Source organism: Plutella xylostella, chromosome 23 (assembly GCF_932276165.1).
Source record: "Plutella xylostella chromosome 23, ilPluXylo3.1, whole genome shotgun sequence".
In the NCBI taxonomy this organism is placed as follows: Eukaryota; Metazoa; Arthropoda; class Insecta; order Lepidoptera; family Plutellidae; genus Plutella; species Plutella xylostella.
In genome coordinates, this window is record NC_064003.1 from 10,658,563 (window position 1) to 10,682,097 (window position 23,535).

General features: G+C 39.2%; 3 protein-coding genes and 1 non-coding gene across 4 annotated transcripts in view; 1 reads left to right on the plus strand and 3 right to left on the minus strand.

The window, feature by feature from the left end:
• Positions 1–23,535, plus strand: part of LOC105385178 — a 44,957-nt gene that overhangs the window by 3,433 nt on the left and 17,989 nt on the right. Inside the window, exons 5-6 of the mRNA XM_048629630.1 lie at positions 11,572–11,698; positions 22,469–22,546. Of these exons, the coding sequence (XP_048485587.1) occupies positions 11,572–11,698; positions 22,469–22,546 (205 nt within the window). The remainder of the gene's footprint in view (positions 1–11,571; positions 11,699–22,468; positions 22,547–23,535) is intronic.
• On the minus strand, positions 187–7,520 carry LOC105393277 (collagen alpha-2(I) chain). Its single transcript, XM_038113308.2, has 5 exons — positions 7,329–7,520; positions 5,867–6,020; positions 2,632–2,805; positions 2,169–2,227; positions 187–2,014 (listed from the first exon to the last, which is right to left on the minus strand). Exons 1-5 carry the CDS (start codon positions 7,336–7,338, stop codon positions 1,206–1,208), a joined length of 1,206 nt encoding a protein of 401 aa, XP_037969236.2. The 5' UTR covers positions 7,339–7,520; the 3' UTR covers positions 187–1,205.
• Trnag-gcc lies at positions 10,815–10,885 on the minus strand. The gene has a single exon. It is a non-coding gene; the product is annotated as a tRNA-Gly (tRNA).
• LOC119693994 lies at positions 11,790–22,114 on the minus strand. Its single transcript, XM_048629381.1, has 2 exons — positions 21,118–22,114; positions 11,790–11,874 (listed from the first exon to the last, which is right to left on the minus strand). The coding sequence occupies exons 1-2, from the start codon at positions 21,981–21,983 to the stop codon at positions 11,862–11,864; spliced, it is 879 nt and encodes a 292-aa protein (XP_048485338.1). The 5' UTR covers positions 21,984–22,114; the 3' UTR covers positions 11,790–11,861.

Genomic DNA, 23,535 nt, shown 5'->3' on the forward strand with positions numbered 1-23,535 from the left:
TGTTTTCCGAATTAATAAAACTAACCAAATAACATAAATTCTAAACATTTTGTCGCTTTTTTCTCTACATACCTCTTCTGTGCTTACGTGTGCACGCAGTAGGTACACGATATACCTAAATACCTATTACTCAGAGCGTAAGTATTGTGTAGATTGACAACTTCTCGGTTCAATAAAACACTGAAACTATGGTAAGTGTTTTAATATCGCTTTTATCCAGACGTTTATCTTAACAGGTGACTTAACTAGAAACTTACTAGGTTACATTAAAAATAACTTATCACAACGAGACTCAAGTCTCTCATCGCACAATATAGTAAATATAAAATGGTATAGTTCTATGAACTTAATTGAAAATCACAGATAATCTTTCAGATTCACTCGAGACGAATCGTTTGAGTACTATTTACAAAAACAATAATCTAGTTATTGAAGTAACTACATCGGGCAGTTGATCCCAATATCTTATCCAGCAATGACTTACAGTAATAAATTCTAATTTACAGTATTATTGAAAGGTATAAACTATGGCAATATCGAAGCATGTCGTAACTCCACAATCCACATGTTCTGGGTGGGCGGTGATTGGCTCGCGGCCAACTCGCTAGGATCTATAACTTTTTATCCCACTGTATTTTTACTAATACGAAAGATTTATCGTGATGAAGAATTTACAAACAACTGCTCGTTATTCACTAGGGCTACTGATTTATGAGGAAATTGTTTGACGAGAATAATAATGTTTGGATATATATGTATTTGGAACGGACTTTTTTTCGTTCATGTCTGGCTTACTGACAACCTTACACAAAAACTTTTAATTTCACGGAGTTTACATTATGTTCCGCCCAGTACTCAAAATATTCTTATGCCTACTAACTACATATTTTGATCTTCCTACACGTAAATGTTTGGGCAAAACGAGTTACCCGGTACCTTGTTCTTAGCATTGTCAATTGGCTTCTGAATTTGAGACTTGACGCAAAGCAATTTCTGTACTAGAGAGCATTTCGGATTCTTGAAGCGTTCCGCTGACCACGAGCAACCTGCAAGCCATCAGACCCTCATCATGGAGGCAACCATTCACACCTTGGGTTAATAACTCACACGTCTACGTTAATCACTATCTACTCTACCACACGGTCTCTATCGCTACTACAGCTAACTAACAGAGGTGGACTACGACAGGGTTACTAACGGTTCAATTACAAACCGTGGTCGGAGTATTGTGGTCCAATGCTGCCAGTGGGTCCACCGGCGCCAACCAGTAGGCCTCTTCCTGGCCCGATGGTCCCGGTAGCCCCCCCTGGTCCAACCAGCAAGCCTCCTCTGTAGCGGTTCTGCCGAGGGTTGAAGTATGTCGGCGCGTACGCCCCGCGGCCGGCGCCCCCGGGACCGACGAGGATGCCCGGGTATCCGGGATTCCGCGAGTAGTCTGGACCGATGCGTCCGGTAGGCCCACCGGGGCCGGATAAAACCCCTGGATTGCGATTGTTGAAGTCAGGCCCGACTCTTCCTGTCGGTCCACCGGGGCCAACCAATACTCCAGGGTTGCGGTTGGAGCTAAAGTCTGGTCCAACACGGCCCGTTGGTCCACCGGGACCGACTAGAACGGCAGGGTTGCGGTTGGAGAAATCGGGTCCAATTCTACCTGTAGGTCCACCCGGGCCAACCAGGACTGCGGGGTTGCGGTTATTGTTGAAGTTGGGTCCAACGCGGCCGGTGGGTCCGCCTGGGCCGACTAGTACTCCGGGGTTGCGGTTGTTGAAGTCAGGGCCGACCCTGCCAGTGGGTCCGCCAGGGCCGACGAGCACGGCGGGGCGCTGCGCCGCGGCCTGCGCGCTGGGCCCGCCCCCCGGCCCCACCAGCACCCCGCGCCTGTCACCCCCTTCAAGCAGCCCCTCGTCGCCTCCAGGCGTGAACAGAGCGGAGTCCTGGCGCGGCGGAGGGAACGGACCGAATGACTCGTAGTTTGGGAGGAGGGATTGGAACTGGTTCTCATCGTTGAACACGTCTGGAATGTCGAAAAAGTATGACGGTCATTGGTGAGAGGACGAGAGATACAATATTTACCTTTAATCACTGCTACTTCAAATTACTAGAAAATGGAAGACAATGTGTCATAAATAATTAACAGAGAAAGATAAGAAAATAATTTGTATGCTTACTTGAATTCAGCTTATTGGCTCGGTCTTGGTTACCCGTTTCTGAATTCAGATTGTTATTCCTGAAAAAAATGATAAAAATGTTGAGGAAAATACAAAAAAAATACATCGGGTTATCTTGAGTTACTCAGTAATCTCTGACCATGATCAGAAAAGGAGATTGGCGCATTTTAAGCATGCAAATCACGAAATCCCAAATGGAATAAAAATATTACTTTCATTGTTATGTGATCTTATATTAATTAGCGATAGAGCTAGTTGATAACACTGGCTATATATTATGCGTCGTCATCATCATCAATCAAACCGAATTGGTGATCCAAAAAACCTGGAAATCCCCAAAGAAAATGACTAGTTCACATTCCAATAATCCACTGCAGACAGCATAGCTTCCTCCAAGACTGGAGGGTTATTGCCTGAGGGGAGTAACTAACAGATTTGAGATTTCATCAGCAACATCACAAACCTAATCCTGGTGAGCACCAGTCCATACGTGTCCTGGTCGTCTCCCTGTGATGGCCCGGATTGCACCGGGTAGCGGCCGGCCTGCCCGGGCCGGTTGTAGAAGCCCTGGGTGTCATCCGCCGCCGCGAAGTGATCCGGCTCGTCCGATTGGACTTTGGAAGGGTTGAAGCTGTTCCTGAAAAAAAAAACAGATATGATTTGATGACTGAGGTTACGAAAATGGCACAGACATGATGTACTTACTTTAAACACAACTAAAATTCTAGGCTCTTGAAAAAAATAATCTACTAAACTTTAATTATGTAGGTACCTATATATTTATATTTAGAACTAAAAGCCAATTCAGAGCATTTATAAGAAGTTTAAATTGACGATAGTGTTGGTATCAATTGGTAAATACGAGTAACTTTAGAGAGAATCTATTTTGGCGCCCGTTAACAATACGCCAAGGTGAACATGTTACCAGCGGAGTGTTGCAAACCACTCCAGATACGATTGGTAACTACTTTTAAAATTAACCTGCTGGCAATGTCGGTACAGAAGAAAGCTATGACCTACCGTTGTGTGATTTGATTTATTTCAGGTTCACTATCAATCGCATTTTACACTTGTGCAACTGCCCCAAATTCCAATGATTAACCAAAGATATCTAAGTACTTCGTAGTTTCGTCATTGCAAATTTCCAACGGAAGCAATCAATATGTTGTTGAATAAAACAGTTGCTGCAACATCGTGCTCTATGAAATTGAAACACTTCAGGGACATAATTTCCTTTGTAACGGAAAAACCAGAGAGCGAATCAGAAATGCAACCAACGACAAAGGTTCTTCAATTAGATGATCTGTCCAAGGGTGCTGTGACGCAATTGCCAGTAATACGATCTTGGGGGATAATAGCTGGTGATAATAACGTAGAACAATAGTGCGGTGTAACGACCGGATATGTCGGCCAAGGCGCCGGAACAAGTCGTCCGGAACCGAACCTAGGACCGCTCTTGCGTGGGAATCGTATGCAGCTGATATTTGCATTAGAACGGCTATTCTTGGATTGTCACGGGTGTGTTAAATGTTTTAAGTGTAGGATTGCCTGTAGGTACTAAATTCTGAGTTTGGTCTGAATAGGTAATCGATGACATCGCTATCGATTAAGTACTATGACCAAGAAAATAGAATAATACATCTATCATTTCGGTGCTACGTTTAATAATTTAAACAATGTTTTGTTTGGAACATTTTATTCATTTGTTATGTAAAGGTTTCAAAAGAAACTTTTTCAAAACAGATAAATTAGAAAAAAGTTTTTTACACTTTTAAGTGTATTCGTAAACATGTAAATCTTTAAAGTTAACATGCACAAGTTGTATGTTGGTTGGATGAGGAAGGCCGAGGACCGAGTGTTGTGGCGCTCCTTGGGAGAGGCCTATGTCCAGCAGTGGATGACTATTGGCTGATGATGAACATGCACAAAATTATAAAGATAAAATTAAAGATTTTTCATGACTGAGGAAATGACTTGTCTGAGTCATGACTTGATGAGCATGAGCCGGTGATAATGAATAATAATGCAGTACGAGATGCATTGACGTTGAGGTATGAGGTGTGATGCGGTTACATAGTACAACTTAACTTATAGTTAATCTATAGGTGGCCAGCGGTAGTCACACAACAATAGAATAGACAATAAAGCAATTTTTATGTGAAATACAATCACGAGCAATGAAAAAGTTCCAGTTAAGGTGAAGTGCCGTAATTGCAACTATCCGGTAATTGCAACTAACTTCAATAACTCCCTCTAGAGTTACTTCATTGTAAAACGACAGACTAAAACCAATTTTACATCATAAAAGTTCTACCCAAAAATGTGGATGGCGCTGATAGCTCAAGAATTGTAGGAGTTATAAAGCTTTTTGTCATCGGCCATTTTGAGTCTGCTGGAGTCGGATGGACATGGGGTGCATTTTTATTTTATAAAATAGTTTTTAGTGGTTCCTCGCAAGGTTTTTCCAAAAAAAGTAAAAACTAATAACGGTAAGTCATTTTGTATGTATTTGTTTTATTCTAACACGATTGTTTTCCGAGTTTTCTGTGTAGTTACATTTACCAGACAAAAAATGCAAAGTCTGGTAAATGGAAGTATTTTGCAGTTTTTAGGATGGTTACAATTTGCTGCCAATTTTTGTATGAAATTGGAAAAAGCCAGTGATGGGGCAGTGAACATGAATACATCGATACAATCACTAATAATATAACACACAAATAAGAATAAAAGGCTGAATACCAAATTTTAAACATATCTGTTAAGCATACATTTTTTTAGAAAACCTGCAAAATTCCACCCGGCATCCTGCCTGCGGTAAATTTTGAAAACTTTCCAAAAAAATTGTAAAAAGGCTGTTTGATTAAACATTAGTAAAATATTTAATGTTGATTAATAAAAATATAGCTATTAATTTTTATCCCCGAGTTTTATTCTGCTACCATGGTCTTCTTGGATTGTCGATGGCAGACACTACATGACTGTCGATAAAATTACGACAAAGTTCCCATCACTATTTTTGAGAAATTAGTCGCAATTACCAGACCCACGGCTAAACAGTAGTTTCATGCGAAATTGGTCGTAGTTACAAGGAGATAAGTGTCACAATCCTATGAATATTCTCTTAGTCTTTGTGTTTCAAAAACACAATATACACCACACATAGAAAAATATGGAGATAAAACGATTAGTTGCAATTACCCGCCAGGAGGGGTAATTGCAACTATTTCTGCCTTTGCCGGAACTTTTGGCAATAGCTCTTTATTCTTCAGAGTTTTTCTTTGTCATGATAGTAGAATAAAATCTACATAAAATTTTGACTTTGGCATGATTTTACAGTAATACTATTTCTTTATATATAAAGAATTATCAGATGATGAAGTTACGACTTCAATATTTTTAGTTGCAATTACCGCACTTCACCTTACAAAATTTCAGCACCAAATGTGCAAATTTTTTTCGGCGTTATCAAGATATTTATAAGTCTTTTCCGTTTACTTAGGAGTAATTTGGTGCTATTGTCATTGGAGCTTTTTCATTGCTTGTGAATGTAAGTATATAATTATGTATATAGTATGTATCACCGCGGATTCGGTATACCGTGAAGTAGAATATCTGTTTATTTTGGTAATCAATGAAATTAAAATACTTAGGTACTCGAGAGTTTTAAAAATATTAAAGCTACATAACGTTAAACTCACTGTGATCTATCGGGGCGTTTCTCTTCATCCACAAATTGCACTTTGCTGTCGATCTTGATCGCCTCCGCGGCGGCCTGGTCAGGGAACCTCCAGGACTCCGCTGCTGCCCTGGTACTCAGGCAGATCAGAGCCAGTAGCCTGGCTGCTGATGATACTGGAAAACATTGGAGTGATTTGTTAAAAGCTGCAGTTTTTGAGAATGGTAAAATAGGGAATGATGCATGAAAAAACTTCTGATGATTCTAAAGCAGAATAACAATTTAACGATTATTTTGTTACGAAAAAGAAAAAGGTAGACTACGAATAGGAAGAAGATCCAATAAATAAGATATTTTTTTGTTTAAATGATTCGAAATTCAACACCACATGAGATCCATCTATCCGTGTTGGCGTGCATGCATAGTGCATACCGAAGGAAGTACTATTTCAGGGGAAATACCTACATACTATTGTTATATAAAATATGTTTTTTTATTTATACTATTAGGTATTATAATATCCACATTCCACATACCTAGAACACATATTATTAATATCAACAGGTGATACCGTGAGAGAAACCTCATGCTCAAGAGCAGTGATTCATCTAATTAAACTAAACACGCCTTCTACCATCGATCCCACTTGTCTAATGTTTGTAAACACTTCTGATGATACTCCATACAGTTCCTGGTCTAGCATTAGGTAGCTTGTTAGTCTAATTTACTTTGTAAAGGGCTGATTTTTCAATAGTCAGATAAGTGTTATCTGAGGAATAAAATTGTTGATGTCACATCTGAATGTTTGTATTAAACAAAGACAGCAACAATTTTATTCTTCAGATAACACTTATCTGACCATTGAAAAGTCAGCCCTAAGTAGGTATGTAAGTTTTTTTAACCAGTGTACCTATGCACACTAGCTAACAGTTTCATAATATAAAAATGAAAAATCTGATAAGCAAATATTGCACTAAGGCATTTACTTCCAAATATCTAAACTTATCATAATTATCATATTCATTCGGTATGCATAAGATTTTGCAACTGATTATGAACTTTAATTTACTAGGCGCGGTACTTATTAGTTTGGCGACCGATTATAGTTTGGTCTTATCCATTGCTACTCTACTAAGAACGAAAGTTACAAGATGTGAGTTTTAAGACGCAGTGTAACAAGATGAATAGAATATGACGTTACATTAGACGACGATGCCCATGTTTGAGACGCGGTGGGCGGATTAGTAGAGGGTTGCGAAACTACGAGGCTGACTGAAGCAACATACACTTATATGCATTTTATTATTTTACTATTTTGGAGATCATAAAATTTTGAATTATAATTTTACTTAACGATTTAACGTACTTAGTGAACTTGCGACTAGTGGCACTTAAATTTAATGCACCTACTTAATGTATTAATAAATCGAATAAATTTAAAGTTTAAGATCTAAGTAATTAATGATAAAATAAAAATTACAAACCTGCAACCATTTTGGAGATGGCGCTCCAAATATCCCCAATTTAAATCCTTGCCCTTTCTCTAATATCAATCACAATACAAGTTATTTCAATACAACTTTTATTAATACTATTAATATTTAATAAGATAATTAGTGAATGCAAGTGTCCACTCGAGCGGCCCTCCGCCGCAGTACTGAGCTCGAGGCTTCAGGAGCCGGCGCCGCAACCTCGGGCATTCAGCATCACTGTTGTATACAATGCAGACTGCATGCTGATACTAATTTATACCTATACATAAGAAGAAACTTTTTGACTTCCTCGTAGGTTTATTCGAAAAACGCATAACTATGAAACTGACTGCTACACATACAGTTCAATATAAATAAGTAGTATAATCATTGACATATTTTATATTGTTAAATTGCGACCATAAGTTGTTAAATTTCACCGATATTTTTACTTATAAAATGACTCATTTTTTTGAATGCGATAATTTTTGGGAAATTTCTTGGTCAATAATAAAGGACCTAAAATTGTTCCTTGGTTGAAACCAAGGTTGACTTTTACTCCCGTGGCCATAAAACACTTTAAAACAGAACTCTTTCATAAATTTGTCCCAATTATGAAAAACCTAATCATAAGATAAAAAGAATGTCTTGTGATAGTGGAGGTCTTCAAAATAAAGGTAAAATTATTTAATCCGAGGCTTTTTTATTTTTTTGCTGCGTGTCCATTTTGGTTTTTGGGTGTGCGCGTGCGCCTCTGCCTCCGCAGTCGGTGTGGAGGTCAAGGTCAGCCTCATTTGGGAAAGCCCCCTCCCCTCCTCTTACCTCTCTTACTTCCTCAAGGTCAAGCAGATTGTCTCTCGGTATTATTATGATCTACGGAGGTCAACGGTGCAGCCTGAATTCTGATGCTGTTTTATCGATATTGGTTTTGGTTATTGATTAAGATTGAAGTCCTCCTAGATCATCGTCATCGTACTTTACTCGTATTAATTTACTTTAGGTCATCAGTACCTAAATTCACAGTCTTAGTGGATACGCATTTTTGTTACGTAAATGGACAACATTTCAAAAAACTAAAGCTGCTATAAATCGAAAACCATTTCGAGATTTAGCTCTAAAGGCCACAAAAAAAATGTTTTTGTATTTTTGGATGTATCATTTTCGAGAAAATCATAAAATAGTAAAAAAGTGCTGATGACGTCATGCATCAGGTGCGATGCATTTTGATGATCAAAGCCCATAGATTTAAAAACAAAGTAACTGTCACTTTCATTTTTGATTGACGTTGACGTTTTATCGTGACGTTGTTGTTTATTTGGGTCATTTTCATTAATTCTGTTCTGACACTTTCTGACTATTTTTTTATTTATTATTAAGAGATGACCTCTATATAATATGTCCCAGAGCATGCCACCGCCTACACAGTTGAAAAAATGCTTCTGCTTATTTTTTTACATGATAAGTACCTACTTTCCTAGTATAACTATAGTATAACTATAGTATGATATTAGTACCTAATTTAAAATAACGGATTTGCAATATTTGTTCACATTTAAATTTGAATTCTATTATTAAGTTAACACTTTAATTTTGTTATAAAATTTTAATTTTATTAATTATTATTTTTTAAGGTTTGTTGATTTTAAAATGTTGTGTACGCCTGTAATTGGCATATCGTATTAGATTGTAAGACCTTCTTTCAATGTATATTTTAAAATTGTAATAATATGTATGCTGTTGGTGTATCTTTAATAAATAAATAAATAAATAAAATAAATACTTTCCATCATCAGAAATATCAATGTCATTTGAAAATGACCCATTTGTTGGTTGGCATGTAAACAAAGTTTAAATGTCACTTGTCAGTGTCATTTATGTTTTTTTTCGAGACTCCGGCAATAGACAAAAATAAAAATTGAGCCTAATATGTGACGTCACTTCCGGTTTTAAAATAATTAACTTTAAAGTTAAAAATAACATGCAAAAATTAATGTATATACAAAATAAAAAAATACGGGTCCACTAATTTTCTATAAACTTTCCGAATAGCTAATAAAAATATAGGGTAAAGAAAATGAAATGTTGTCCATTGAACCTATACTATACCGTAAACATACTTCATGGTGTTTAAAATACTCGTAATATTAATTACTTATAACTGATATGTGAATCTTTGTATTTATAATCATAATTTCCGATGGGAGACTTTTTCTATTGTGCCCTTTCCTAACGCATATGATGTAATTAATATTTACTGTGCATACCTTTTAATAATAATAATATACAAGTACCTAAGTAAAAACCTATAGGAGGATACTTTTGAAACGTTTATAACTAGATAAACTGGCTATCCTAACTAATATTATAAATGCGAAAGTAACTGTGTCTGTCTGTCTGTCTGTTATCCTTTCACGCCAAAACTACTGAACGGATTTGAATGAAATTTGGTATACATACGGTCTAGACCCTGGGAAAGAACATAGGCTTTTTATCCCGGATTTCTCACGGGAAAACTTTTTAAGGCGAAGCGAAGCGCGCGGGAACAGCTAGTATTTAATATATTCATTCTTGATCGCAATTTAAACACCTTCAAATTGTTAAGTTAAATTGAGACCATAAATTGTTAAATTTCACCGATATCTTAACTTATAAAATGACTACTATTGCGGAACCTGCAATAAAATTTAAAAGTATCAATAGAAGTTAGCCTTGACTTCATCCGTTTCATATAAAGTGACGGAAATTATAAAGTAATACAGGTAAAAAGCTACCATAAAAATAAAACCAATAGTTTTTTGGCAATTAGTTATCGACTTCTGGACATCAGATAAATAACCGGAGCAATCAATTGATATTTAGATACCCTTGGACAAACCTGTTTTCTACTCCGCTATAATAGGTCCTACATGGAAGTGTATTTTGGAAGTGTGCTTTTGTGTAGGATGCATAAAAAACCATCTTGTTACGTAAAGTTTAACTGGATGATGTTATATACTGATTCTTAAATTAAATGTGGACAGAGATGTGGGTTACTTGTCGAAGATCTAGGCCCATTTTTCTGTAAGCATGTCCTGCTCTACGACAATACAGTCAATCACAACCCAGCATTCCCTTTTACTCAAAAAAAGTTCAATTTTATAATAATTATGTCTCTTTCAGGAAAATATGAAAGTGATGCAATGTTTCATACAATACAATAGATTCAACCTTAAAACAATTATGTTTGCTGTGATATTAATTTAGTTTGGTTTTTCACTAACCCTGAATAATTAATAACAGTATTCGTGATACAGCTCGCGTGATGATGTAGCCTCCAGGGGAATGAAATCATCTTTGAGACGCCTTTCCGTTGTATAACTCATCACTATTATGTCTCCTTACCATGAACAGCCATTTATAACTAAATCTTGGGAGTTTTGAATACAAGTTTAGCCAAAATTATGTCGCCACCTGCTATGTTATGTACAAGACAAGCAAAATAAAATTTAAAAAGTTTATTGCATCGGCCGGGAATCGAACCCGGGCCGCCCGCGTGGCAGGCGAGCATTCTACCACTGAACCACCGATGCTGTTGAGAGTCGTGTGGAAACAACTGTACCGTATCGAAAACGCTGTACACGTCACCTAGATAGCGCGGCCGCGGCACTGGCGATATGACGTCACATCACCTTTTGAATGGGTTGTTTATTTATTTACTGCACCGTCTTGTGAACTCTTGTGTAAACTGTGTTTGTTTTAGACATGTTTAATAGAATATAAGTTAATTAGCAAGATATTATTGAGTTAATTGAAGATTTTGAACTAGGCTTCGTAGACCCTCACTACCTCCTACGTGTTTCTACCTGTAGCTTTTAGATAATAGGCAGTAAGTACTGTATTAAGTACGTGGTATTTAGGTATTGATAGAAATCACATAAACTATTTGTATTAGCTAGCGCAAGATAGGACGTGACAAAATATTTAAGTCGCGCTCACTCACATCGCGCCGTACGAAGAGCGAGCGCGACGGAGAACTTTTATCACATGTGACCGTGTGTTGCTCCCCGTGTTAGCCCTTCTGGTCTTACACATGACTGGCCAAAGACTGAACCGCGAATTTGTCCCTTAGACAATCTCTGATATAACCAATAACCAATGATCTGATTCTTGATGTGCACGTCTTGCACCCGGTTCTATTCTAACCCTTCTGGTTTGGTAATTACATATTTCACGTGACTGGCCAATACTCGTAACTGACCCATGCATTTGCCCCCAGGCTACGGCCACATAGCGCCGAAGACGCAGACGGGCAAGGTGGTGACGATCCTGTACGCCATCCTCGGCATCCCCCTCATGCTGCTCTGTCTCTCCAACATCGGCGACGTCATGGCCTCCTCCTTCAGGTGTGTGGCTGATACAGGGTGTTGTGTGCTTCTACAGGGTGTTATGAAGTATATGATAATTAGGTACTTAGGTGGCAATGAAACACGAGTGTGCGTAACGAACGGTAGTTTATTACTGACTTGCAGGTACCCGCGTAGTTACATACATTACACTCCTTCCGGTCTAATTTGGAAACCTGGAGTGACACAAGAAACACAATTATAATTATCACTTTTTATAGTTAATATCCTTACGAGGTCTAAGATTATATCTATGTGCGAGGGTGTGCGACGGGTCATTAGATGCGGTAGGTACAGATTGATCTACCGATTCGGACCCTTGTACGATTGAACTAATTGCCGGTCGCTCATCCTCTATTCCGACAGAATCCCTTCCTTCCTCACCACCTAAAGCATCCACAAATGGCTCATCATTCGGCTCATCTATCGTGACAATATTCGAGGTGACGTCACCAGTGTGAGTCACTACATTAGGCAAAGGCGCCGGCGGGGGTGAGGTAGGCGGGGGCGGGTGCGCGCACGCTACGACCGGCGGCGGCGGCGGCGGCGGCGGCGGCGGCGAGCGAGCACCAACACCAACACAACAATCAACCTGTTTTGTGCCCGTGAACCTTATCAGCTGATCTATATGTCTGTTTACATATTCATTGTACTGTTGAGCAAAAACTGAATAAAGTCGCTGACCTATTTTCTTATGTATGACACCTTTTGTCCAAATTGGTTTGCGAGAAAAAACTCAAACTCAAACTCAAAATTTTTTATTCATCGTACAAATATAAAATTTTCTGATGAACGTCAATTTTTACAAATTACTCTCCGTTCGGATAAGGGGGGGCTCTTTCTGTCTAAGGAGAAGAACGGAGGCAAGAAACTCCTGAGCCATCTTTTCAAAAAAAGACTTAAAACTAGTTGGTATACAATACATATAAGCTTAATAATTATTATTATAATAATATGAGCAGAGCTAACTACTTATCACAGCCATGCATTAACGTCCTCTAAGTAATCATCAATTTTATAATAAGCTTTTTTACTGAGTTTCTCTTTAATGTAACACTTAAACTTATTCTCTGGCATTTGAGCAACTTCTGCTGGAAGCTTATTATAAAATCTAATACAGTACCCTAAAAACGATTTATTAACTTTCGCCAGACGCATCGCTGGAAAAGTCAGCTTATGCTTGTTCCTAGTATTAATGTCATGATTACTGCCAATTGTATCAAAAGTTGAAATATTCTTTCGTACATACATTAAATTGGAAAAAATGAACTGACATGGAACTGTAAGGATGTTAATTTCTTTAAATAGTTCTCTCAATGAATCCCTGGAACCAAGTTTGTATATAGAGCGGATGGCTCTTTTCTGTAATACAAATATAGTTTCAATATCAGCTGCTCTACCCCAAAGCAAAATGCCATACGATAATAAGCTGTGGAAATAACTAAAGTAAACTAATCTGGCGGTTTCAACGTCGGTCAGCTGTCTAATTTTCCGTACAGCAAAAGCTGCGGAGCTCAACCTTCCAGACAATTTTTCAATGTGAGGTCCCCACTGTAACTTTGAATCTATAGTCATCCCAAGAAAGACAGTATCATTAACTAGGTCCAATTTATTCCCATCTAGAATAATGTTAGTATCGCATTGTCTAACATTCGGCAGTGTAAATTTAATACATTTCGTTTTCTTAGAATTCAATAGAAGATTATTAACGGTAAACCAATCGTGTATGTCAGATAGAATTGAATTAATTTCATTAAAATTATTTTCTCTTCTTTTAACTTTAAAAAGCAAAGAAGTATCGTCAGCAAATAAAACTATATTAGTCAATTTTTCAACCATAAAAGGCAAGTCATTAATATAAATGAGGAATAAAAATGGTCCTAGAATAGATCCTTGAGGGACGCCTATTTTTACATGAGCCCCCTGTGATTTAGTATTGTTAATATCGACCCTTTGTTGTCTCTTGTCTAAATATGAAGATATCAAATCTAAAGCCTTTCCTCCTATTCCATAGTATCTAAGTTTCGAAATTAAAGTCTGATGGTCTACACAATCAAACGCCTTCGACAGATCACAGAAGACTCCAATAGCATCGTGATGGTCTTCCCAGGCGTCAAATATGTGCTTAATCAACGCAGTACCGGCATCGGCTGTTGATTTGCCTTTTGTAAAACCATACTGCTGGCTATGAAACAATCGAGCATCATTGAAATGCAAAAGCATCTGACTGAGTATGACCCTCTCAAATATTTTACTCAAAACTGGAAGAACCGAGACAGGCCTGAAATTTGCAGGGTCCTCCATATCCCCACTTTTGAACAGAGGTATAATTTTACTAAATTTCATAAGATCTGGGAACACACCTTCAGCGATACATTTATTAAAGATGTTAGCTAAAATTGGGGCGATTTTATTAATAATAGAAAGAACAAATTTAACTGACATTCCCCACAAGTCTTCAGTTTTCTTCATATTTAATGACTTAAATGTTTTTATAATAGTTAATGTATTAATATATCTGAATTTAAATTCCTTATCGGTTGAAGGTGCGTTCTCCTTCGTCAGGGTTTCAGCTGCTGCAGCCGAAGAATCCAGGTTACACGTAGTCTCTAAAGGAATGTTCGTAAAAAACTCTTCAAAGACCCTCGCCACCGCATCATTCGATGTTATAATGTCATTGCCTACCTTCAAAGATAAATTTGTCTCGCGTGTTCGATTCTTCCCCGTTTCGTTATTAATAATAGTCCAAACGGCCTTAGATTTGTTAGCAGAGTCTTTAATCTTGTTATTAATAAAAATTGTCTTCGCACAGTGACAGACACATTTATACATCTTGCTATATTTCTTCACATAAGATTGAAAGTCAGGTCGGAGTATGAATGTTTTCATCTCATACAGATCATATAATGTCGCCCTGCTTTTGCGAATACCCTCTGTAGCCCAGTCACAAAATTTAATTTTATTGTCAATCAAAACTTCCTTCGTTTCAAAATTACTCTCAAACTCATCAGCTATTATCTTAAACAAGTTACTATACATCTCATTAGAATTGCAATCTAATTTAACATTCGGAAGTTTTTCGTCTAGTTTCTTCAAGTAATTGTCAATTTTCTTTGTAGTAATCGGTCTGCATCTCACCTTAGTTTTATTTGTCTTGTCAGTGTTTACTAAGGTAATGGTCTGCCCACTGTGGTCTGACCTCAGACAATTAATCACACTACTGTCTTTAAACTCACAGTTACAGAATATGTTATCTAGACAAGTGGCTGACGTGGGTGTAATTCTAGTTGGTTCCAGAAAAACATTAAAAAGATTAAATGATTTAAAAAGTAACAACAATTTCGACCTATTAGGAGAGTCACCTAATAGGTCAACATTAAAGTCACCACACACTATTACTTCCTTTTTACTATTGGAAGCTAACCTTAGAACATCCTCCATGACAGTCTCAAAGGTAATAAAATCACCAGTAGGTGGCCTGTAGGTACATACTATTATATACTTATTAAGCTCTGCACATGAAATTTCTATATGGTGTTTAACAGAAAGAGCAACTATATCCTTTCGTTCTTTACATTTACAATTTTCTTTAAGAAATATAAGTGACCCACCATGCTCGTTGATATTTCTGTTAAAACAGCTTATAAGTTTGTAATTTTTTAATTGGAACATCATTTTATTCTCGTCTAACCAATGTTCTGTGATACATAAACAATCAATGTTAAATTTTTCCGAAAAAAGTTCTATTTCTAACAATTTAGAAGAAATACTCTGAATATTCTGATGTACCAATTTAAATTCATTCTTAAATGTCTTGTCCTTCGATAGTTTTGAGCCGAGAGAGCAGTGAACTGAATCAATCTTTATATCAACGCTATGATGCTCTCCCGTTGTCTGAAAATCTAATTTAAATCTACTGTACTATTTTCAGTATTACTACTGACGGTGTCAATAGGGACACAAGTTTTCTTCGTTATAATGCTTATAACTGAGTTAATAAGAGGAGCTACTTCTGTAGCTAAACGTCGTTTCTGATTTAAGGACAGAAATAAACTGTCCCAGGTCAACTTAAAATTATCTACATACAAATTAGTATCAAAGAAATTGATACAGTCAGATTTATAACACGCATTGTACATATTTTTATTTAGGCTACATGTCATATAATTGTATTTGTCAGGCAGTGTGCAAGAATAAGGAAATGCACAAACAAATATATGTTTTGCAGGAATGCTTTCTAATATAGCAAAACTTCTATTTATATCAGAATTTGACACACCTAAACTATTTCCCACCATAATTAATATAGTAGTTTTTTCGGTGTACGACCTCTCTGAAATCAGTTGTACTATTTGTGCGAATGAAAGTTCTGGGTAACAATGATTAACAACATTTCCAGTTACATGATTACCCAACATGTGCCCGAAATCCTTGCCAAGCCTATCGGAGTATACAACTGTGCTGTAATCCTTGGCTGAACTGCTACTACTTGTATCAGTAGTAAGCCTTGTCAAGTAAGTGGGTGACATCTTAGGTAACTGCTTATTACCTACTATTCTACTAGCTGCCTGAGCATAGGTGGGTATCCTATGTAATTTATTATTGGAGGTCGGAAAAACATCTGCTGTAGCCGATTTACTCTGGATGACCCTTGAGGATGGCGTGGCCGTCGGGAGGCTGGTGGTGGCCCTCGGGAGGATGGTGGTGGCCCTCGGGAGGATGGTGGTGGTCCCCGAGAGTCTGGTGGTGATCCCCGAGAGTCCAGTGGTGGCCAACGGGATGCTGTTTGTGGCCTCCGAGGTGGTGGTGGCCCTCGGGAGGATGGTGGTGGTCCCCGAGAGTCCAGTGGTGGCCAGCGGGATGCTGTTTTTGGCCTCCGAGGTGGTGGTGGCCCTCGGGAGGATGGTGGTGGTCCCCGAGAGTCCAGTGGTGGCCAGCGGGATGCTGTTTGTGGCCTCCGAGGTGGTGGTGGTGGCCTCCGGAGATGCGGTGGTGGCTTCAGCAGGTGAAGACTTCTCCGGCAGCATCTCAACCCGAACTAAGCCCACACTACTCAGCACCAGCAGCTGGTTTTCGTATTCCAGAGTTCTCTGTTCTAGGGCAGACTTCAGTGTGGCCAGCCTAGACTGTAGCATAGCCATGTTGAACTCGCACTCCTGGTTGTTGTCTGCGAGCTTCTGGTTGTAGTCCGACATCTCTTGTTCATATTTATTCACCAGTAGTTGAAGTCTCACTCTATCCTTTGTCAATGGAAGGTGCGTCTTATGCTTTTTCAATGCTCGCTCAGACTTCCTGATATATTTCTTTATTTTAATATATTTTTTAAGCCTGTTTGCACCTGTGATATTGGTTGATTTTCTTGGAGTTGTGAGGTCTATTGTTGGCATAGGGGTGGGGTGTAGGGTGACTAATTCATCGTACAATGCCATTGTCTTATCTGTTTCCTCGCTTGCATGTGCTTCATTTATTTGCTGGATCTCTGCGTGTGCTTCAGCCAATTGCTGCTCTAGGCTATAGATCTTAGACAAGGCAGCTTCATGTAAATCCTGACACTCTTTGTATGATCTAAGTACAATCTGTAGCTCATCACATTTGCCTTGCAAGTCTTGGTATTGGATGTCCATTTCAGCTATGTCATTCTTTAAGTCCGAGTTCTTTTTTAAAAGGGAATCAAATTCCTTTTCATTGTCCTCCCGCTCTGCCATCAGTTGGCTTGAGAGGTCACGAGATGCCTTGAGATCCTCCAAAGCTGTCCTCAGCTGGATCTCCAGGTCACGGCTCTGCACCTTCCGGGTCGTCATCCTCGACATGTCTGAAAGCACCCGGGGTTACCCGTTAGTATGTTGATAGGTAGAATTGAGAGGATGTTTATCCAAGATATATACAAAATAACCCTCTTTAGGTATAACTTGATCAAACCAATCAAAACTTGATATATTGTAAGTCTATGTAAAAATGATCAAAAGGTAACTTATTTGTTAGTTATCATATACAATGTAGTCATGAACACAAACTATGGGTGGGGAGGGAGTAATATGCATAATATGTTACTTAAATGAATAGGTACTCAGTGGTATTATTGACTTAGAATTATGTAAACTTTAAGCCAAAAAAACAATCACTTGATCATTATTCAATGAAGTACTAATAGCAATCAAGTAGGTGGAGACTATGGTATAGTAATAATAGGGAATAAGGGATACAAAAGCTAATAGAAAGTTTGAAAATTAGAAATGAAAACAACAGAGTTTGAAAATGACAAAGTCTAAAAGTGGGTTAAGGAAGTGTGAAAAACATTTCACGTATGCAGCAAACTAATGAATAATGATTAAATAATCTAGTGATTATGATTTTAAATGAGTAATACTAGTAAAAATATGTAATTTTAACAATACTCCCCTGATAGATATCCGTTGGCAAATTCGAACTTTGACAGGTGCCGCTGCTTCAAATATCCGAGTCCCGTAAGTGTTTTATTTCAGGGTTTGAAGGCTTGTCTTCATTTGCACAGCTGTATAACACTATATTCTTTAAGTTAACACTAGTTTTAAACGTAATTACACATTAAATTTAGTAATATTAAAATAAATTAAATCAGCTGGTTTTTTTGACACCCGGTTCGTAGGGTTGCCAGCAGAGACACGTACCATCTCAGCCAAACCAGATCACCAACGTTAAATTTTCTACTACAACTGGTTATACTAGTAGACACATTGTTTCTGGTGTTATCGGTATTTTTAGCTGGTACAACTAAATCTAATCTACAGCGCAGATCTCGTCCATACATCAACTTTGCCGGGGTCAAGCCGGTGGCGCAATGTACGGTGTTTCGGTATTGGAACAAGTACCCGAGCAAGTCCTCATCGACACATCTAGAAGGTTTACTTAATATACATTTGAGCATTTTCTTACATGTACGAACAGAATTTTCCGCTTGGCCGTTGCTGGCTGGGTGATATATGGGCGATGTCACGTGTTCAATACCATTTACATCACAAAATTTTCTAAATTCTACTGTTTTAATTTTTGCATCATTATCTGAACATATAACTTTTACCAAACCAAATCTGGAGAATAGGTACTTTAATTTTGAAATAAGAGCCTGTGTGGACGTTCCGCTGCTCATATGGAAGCACTCTAGCCATTTACTGAACGCGTCTACAACAATTAAGTATACCCTTTGCCCAATAGTCATGTAATCGATGTGTATGCGCCACCACGGGCCGGGGGGCCGCGGCCAGGGCGCGGGGGCGGCGCTCGGCGGCGCGGGGCGCAGTGCGGTGCACGTGCTACAGTTACCTATACACTGCTCAATGTCCTTATCAATATAAGGCCACCACATCCTACTTCGAGCTGAACTTTTCGTCTTTACAATGCCAAAATGTCCTTTATGTAACTCGTACATAAGACGTTCCCGCAACAAACTCGGTATGACAACCCTGTGGCCACGCAGTAAGCAACCGTCTTCTACTTCTAAGTCGGATTTGCAACGGAAGTACGGCTGTATAGCGGCGCAAGTTACCTTGCGAGGCCACCCTTTTAACATGTATTTAATGACTGTCTGAAGCGTTCGATCAGCCGCTGTGGCCGTCCTGACGTCATCAACTGATACGGGTAACGTTGACTCATCGAGAAAGTGCAGAGGAGCCGCCGCGGCGTCCTCCGCGTCCTCCAGCTCCGTGTGTCGCACCGGCAGTGGTGCTCGAGAAAAATAATCTGCAACTATATTTTTCTCCGACGGTAAGTACTGTATTACATAATTATATGCGGATAGATATATCGCATACCTTTGTAATCTAGAAGCCGCCATCACTGAAACTCCGTTTTTTTTACCAAAGATAGCGATAAGTGGCTTATGGTCAGTCTTAAGTACAAACGGAATATCACGCCCATACAAATATTGGTGGAAGTACTTTACACCATAAATTATAGCCGTCGCTTCCTTTTGGATTTGACTATAATTTTTCTCACTCGCTGAGAGTGTCCTCGAGGCAAATGCCAACGGTCGTTCCTGTCCGTCGGGGCCCTGCGCCAGGCACGCCCCCAGCCCCGCCGGGCCCGCGTCCACGGTCAGCACCAGGCGAGCTGCCGGGTCAAAATGAGTCAGCACGCGGTCGGACGTGAGCTCTCGTCTGATCTGATCGAACGCGGCCTGTTGCCTATGGCCCCACTCCCACGTTACGTCATCACAAACCAACTCATTCAACGGACTTAGGATCGTCGATGCGTTCGGAATAAACTTCCTATAATAATTTATCATACCTAGGAACCGTTTTATTTCCCGTACATTTGTCGGCGGCGGGCATTTTGTTATAGCCTCAACCTTTTTAGGACATGTTCTCAAGCCATTTTTGTCGATGACAAAACCTAAATAAGTCACACTTTCACGGAAAAATTCGCACTTCTGCTGCTGCAGTCGAAGGCCTGCTTCTTGTAACCGTTTTAATACAGCTTCTAAGCGTTCCATATGTATTTCTTTCGTTGGACCTGTAATACAAATATCGTCCAACCATACTACTACTCCTTCTATCCCTATTAAAAGTGTTTCAATCGCCCGTTGAAAGATCGCCGGTGCATTGGCCAGGCCGAACACTAAACGAGTGTATTTAAACAAGCCTTTACTTGTGCTAATTGTTGTTAGATCTTGCGATCCATCATCGCTACAAAGTTCTAACTGATTATACGCCATTTTTAAATCTATTTTTGAATAATGTTCCCCGCCCCTGAGTTTGGTAAACACTTCTTCGATACGGGGCATTGGAAAACGTTCTACCTCAATGTCATTGTTTAAAGTCAATGCGTAATCCCCACATATTCTTATCTTTCCATCAGATCTTAACACGGGCACAATCGGTGTACCGTATTTGGAATATGAGACAGGTACTAATATGCCTAACTTTACTAAACGGTCTAACTCGGTCTCAACTTTATCCTTAAGGGCAAAGGGCACGGGCCTTGGTTTATAAAATTTGGGTTTTGCACCTTCTTTTAATTTTAAGTGTACAACAAATTTATTGAATTGCCCTAATTCGTCCTTCCATAAGTCAGCGTAACCTCGCAATAACTCACTTATCTCCTTATTATTCGTCATGTAATTTACAGATGAAAAACATATGTTAAACGCGGACATAAAATCTCTTCCTATCAAAGGGGGCCCCCCATTTTGAATAACAATAATATTCAATTGTGCAACCTTGTCTTGATATTTAACTGAAGCTTGGAAATAGCCCAAAGGTTTGATTTTATGTCCCGTGTAAAAACAAATTTTTAGCTTACATTCTTCTAATTTATTTTTAGAAAACATTTGAGACCATATTCGTTCTGAAATAACTGTTATCCCTGAACCTGAGTCAATTTCCATAGTTAATGGGCAATCGTTAATTGTAACATCAATAGTGAATGGTTCAATATTAGCATACCTCATGTTGAACATTTTGCATTCGTCGCAATCGCTGCCTGAGCTATCCTCAGCAGCCTCGACCTGAGTAATGTTATTTAACCGTGAACGGCACTTTCTTTCACTGCACACCTTCTTGAGATGGCCTTTTTTACCACAACACTGACACTTATAGTTCTTGTACCGACAAGAACCTGCACTGTGACTTTTCATGCCACACACTTCACAGCTGTTAGGATAATCAGCGCCATCGCGCCTCGCCTCGCGTCCTGCCGGCGGGCCCGGGGCGCGCGCACGGCCGCTCCTGCTGCCGCTCGCGCCCAGGCGGAACACCGGCTCCTCCTTCACGCGGGGCCCGTCGCCTCCTACAGCTGTCCTCGCCATCCTGACGCATGCCTGTTGCTGAGCCACCTCTAGCGCTTTCGCAACCGTCAGGGTCTTCGCGTCCTGCTCGAACAATCTGTTCCTTTCCGGTCCATCTGGCAATCCCAGAATAAACCGGTCGCGAAGTAGCGTGTCTAATGCCGCTCCGAAATCACAAAATACAGCTAATCCTCGCAAACGAATTAGCCACTCTTCCATAGTCTCGCTACTTTCTTTTGTAGCCATATAGAAGGTAGCCCGATCAGCAAATGTGGATCTCTTCGGAGTGAAGTGGGTATCCAAGGCATTCACGAGGTCGTCGAAGGTCAAAGTTTCAATGTCCTTTGGGTGCACGAGGTTCTTCGCCAAACGGTAAGAATCGTCCGATAAATAAGTAAGAAGGTAGTTACTTTTATTATCGGTTATTTTGTTCACGATAAAAAAGTTATTCAAACGATTTTTAAAAATGTCCCAAGCGTGCACTTTATAATCAAAACTTGTTATTTCGCCGAGATATGAAGGCATTGTCACTTTATCACCAGACTCGTAGCCAATGAAGTATATGATAATTAGGTACTTAGGTGGCAATGAAACACGAGTGTGCGTAACGAACGGTAGTTTATTACTGACTTGCAGGTACCCGCGTAGTTACATACATTACATATATGCTTCTACAGGGTGCGCGGAAGAAGCTACCCGAGTGACGTATTTATTGTACTTTATACGTGTCCTGCGCAGCCCTGTCAGTGAGTTACCACGTGTCAAAACCTGGACGCCTTGTGTTTGTTACCGACATGCTAAGCAGAAACAGGCTCGAAAAGGGTTCATTCAGGCGGTTATTCTGCACAACTTTTGTTCCAACTACGACTTTTGAAAAGCGGCGATTTAGGTAGTCTGTGCTTAACTAAGTAGGTACTTAAAAACTTTGATAGTCACGAGACTTTTTATACTGAAGAGTATTTTTTTCACGAATGTTTGATTGAATTAGTTTTCTTTTTATCTCTCTGCAGGTTCCTGTACTGGCGAGTGTGTTGCTACGTGTGCACGAGGCCCCCCAAGAGGAGGCGGCGACGACACGCGTCCGTCAGGTATTTACTCTACCCATCCCATGGCCTGGAAAGGTTAATCACTTCAGCTGTATTACCTAGGAGGCACATCATTTAATACTTTTTATTTAACCGGGGAGCAAAGCAAGCCGAAACAGACAAATATTAGTTCAGAATCCTACTAATATTACAAAAGCGAAATTTTGTGAGTATGTACACACATGTTCGTATTTTCGGATTGCGCAAATACGATCACATTTCTGAGTATCGTGCTCAACTTCAGTGGCTCCCAATTCGCCTTCGCCGGAATACTCATACCCTCTGTATTCTATTTAATGTCCTGAATAACCCCTTGTCTCCCCAGTATCTCAAATGCAAGTTTTCATACTTGTGTACTCACTCTCAGGGTCGAGCGTTGAGGTCTATAGATAACAAGTTGTTAAGTGTACCTCAACATAACACGGCCTCATACAGCGATTCCTTCGCTATGAAGGCCGTGTGTCTATGGAATTCACTTCCAGAGAGCGTGCGACAGTCACCATCGTTAGCAACCTTTAAGAAAAATTTGAAAGAACACTATTTTAAAACCCTAGGTTGGCAGAAATAGTTAAGTACTTATTATGTTTTCACAGTTGTCTGATATATTTGTGTAGGTTTTTATAATATTTATGTAAGTAGTATTTATAATATGTATTATTATATGTAGGGACATGTATAAAATCATATATATGTCGCAGTAAGATAGTTATAGAAGGGATATAACTATATCCCTAGGGATATGATTATATACCGGAACATAGTTATAAGAAAGCCATTCATTACTATCTTACTAGGGATATAGTTATAAAACGGACCAAGTTTAGTGATATACTTATATCACTAGATTCAGTTTAGTGAAATAGACATTTGAGTGTGCGGCGCAGGCGGCACGCCGCCAGAGAAATGAAAATCATAAAATAGGTACATCAGTGGGAATTTTGAAAGACTGGATGCCAAGAAATGCTATTCAGCTTTCAAACATTACTTTCAAT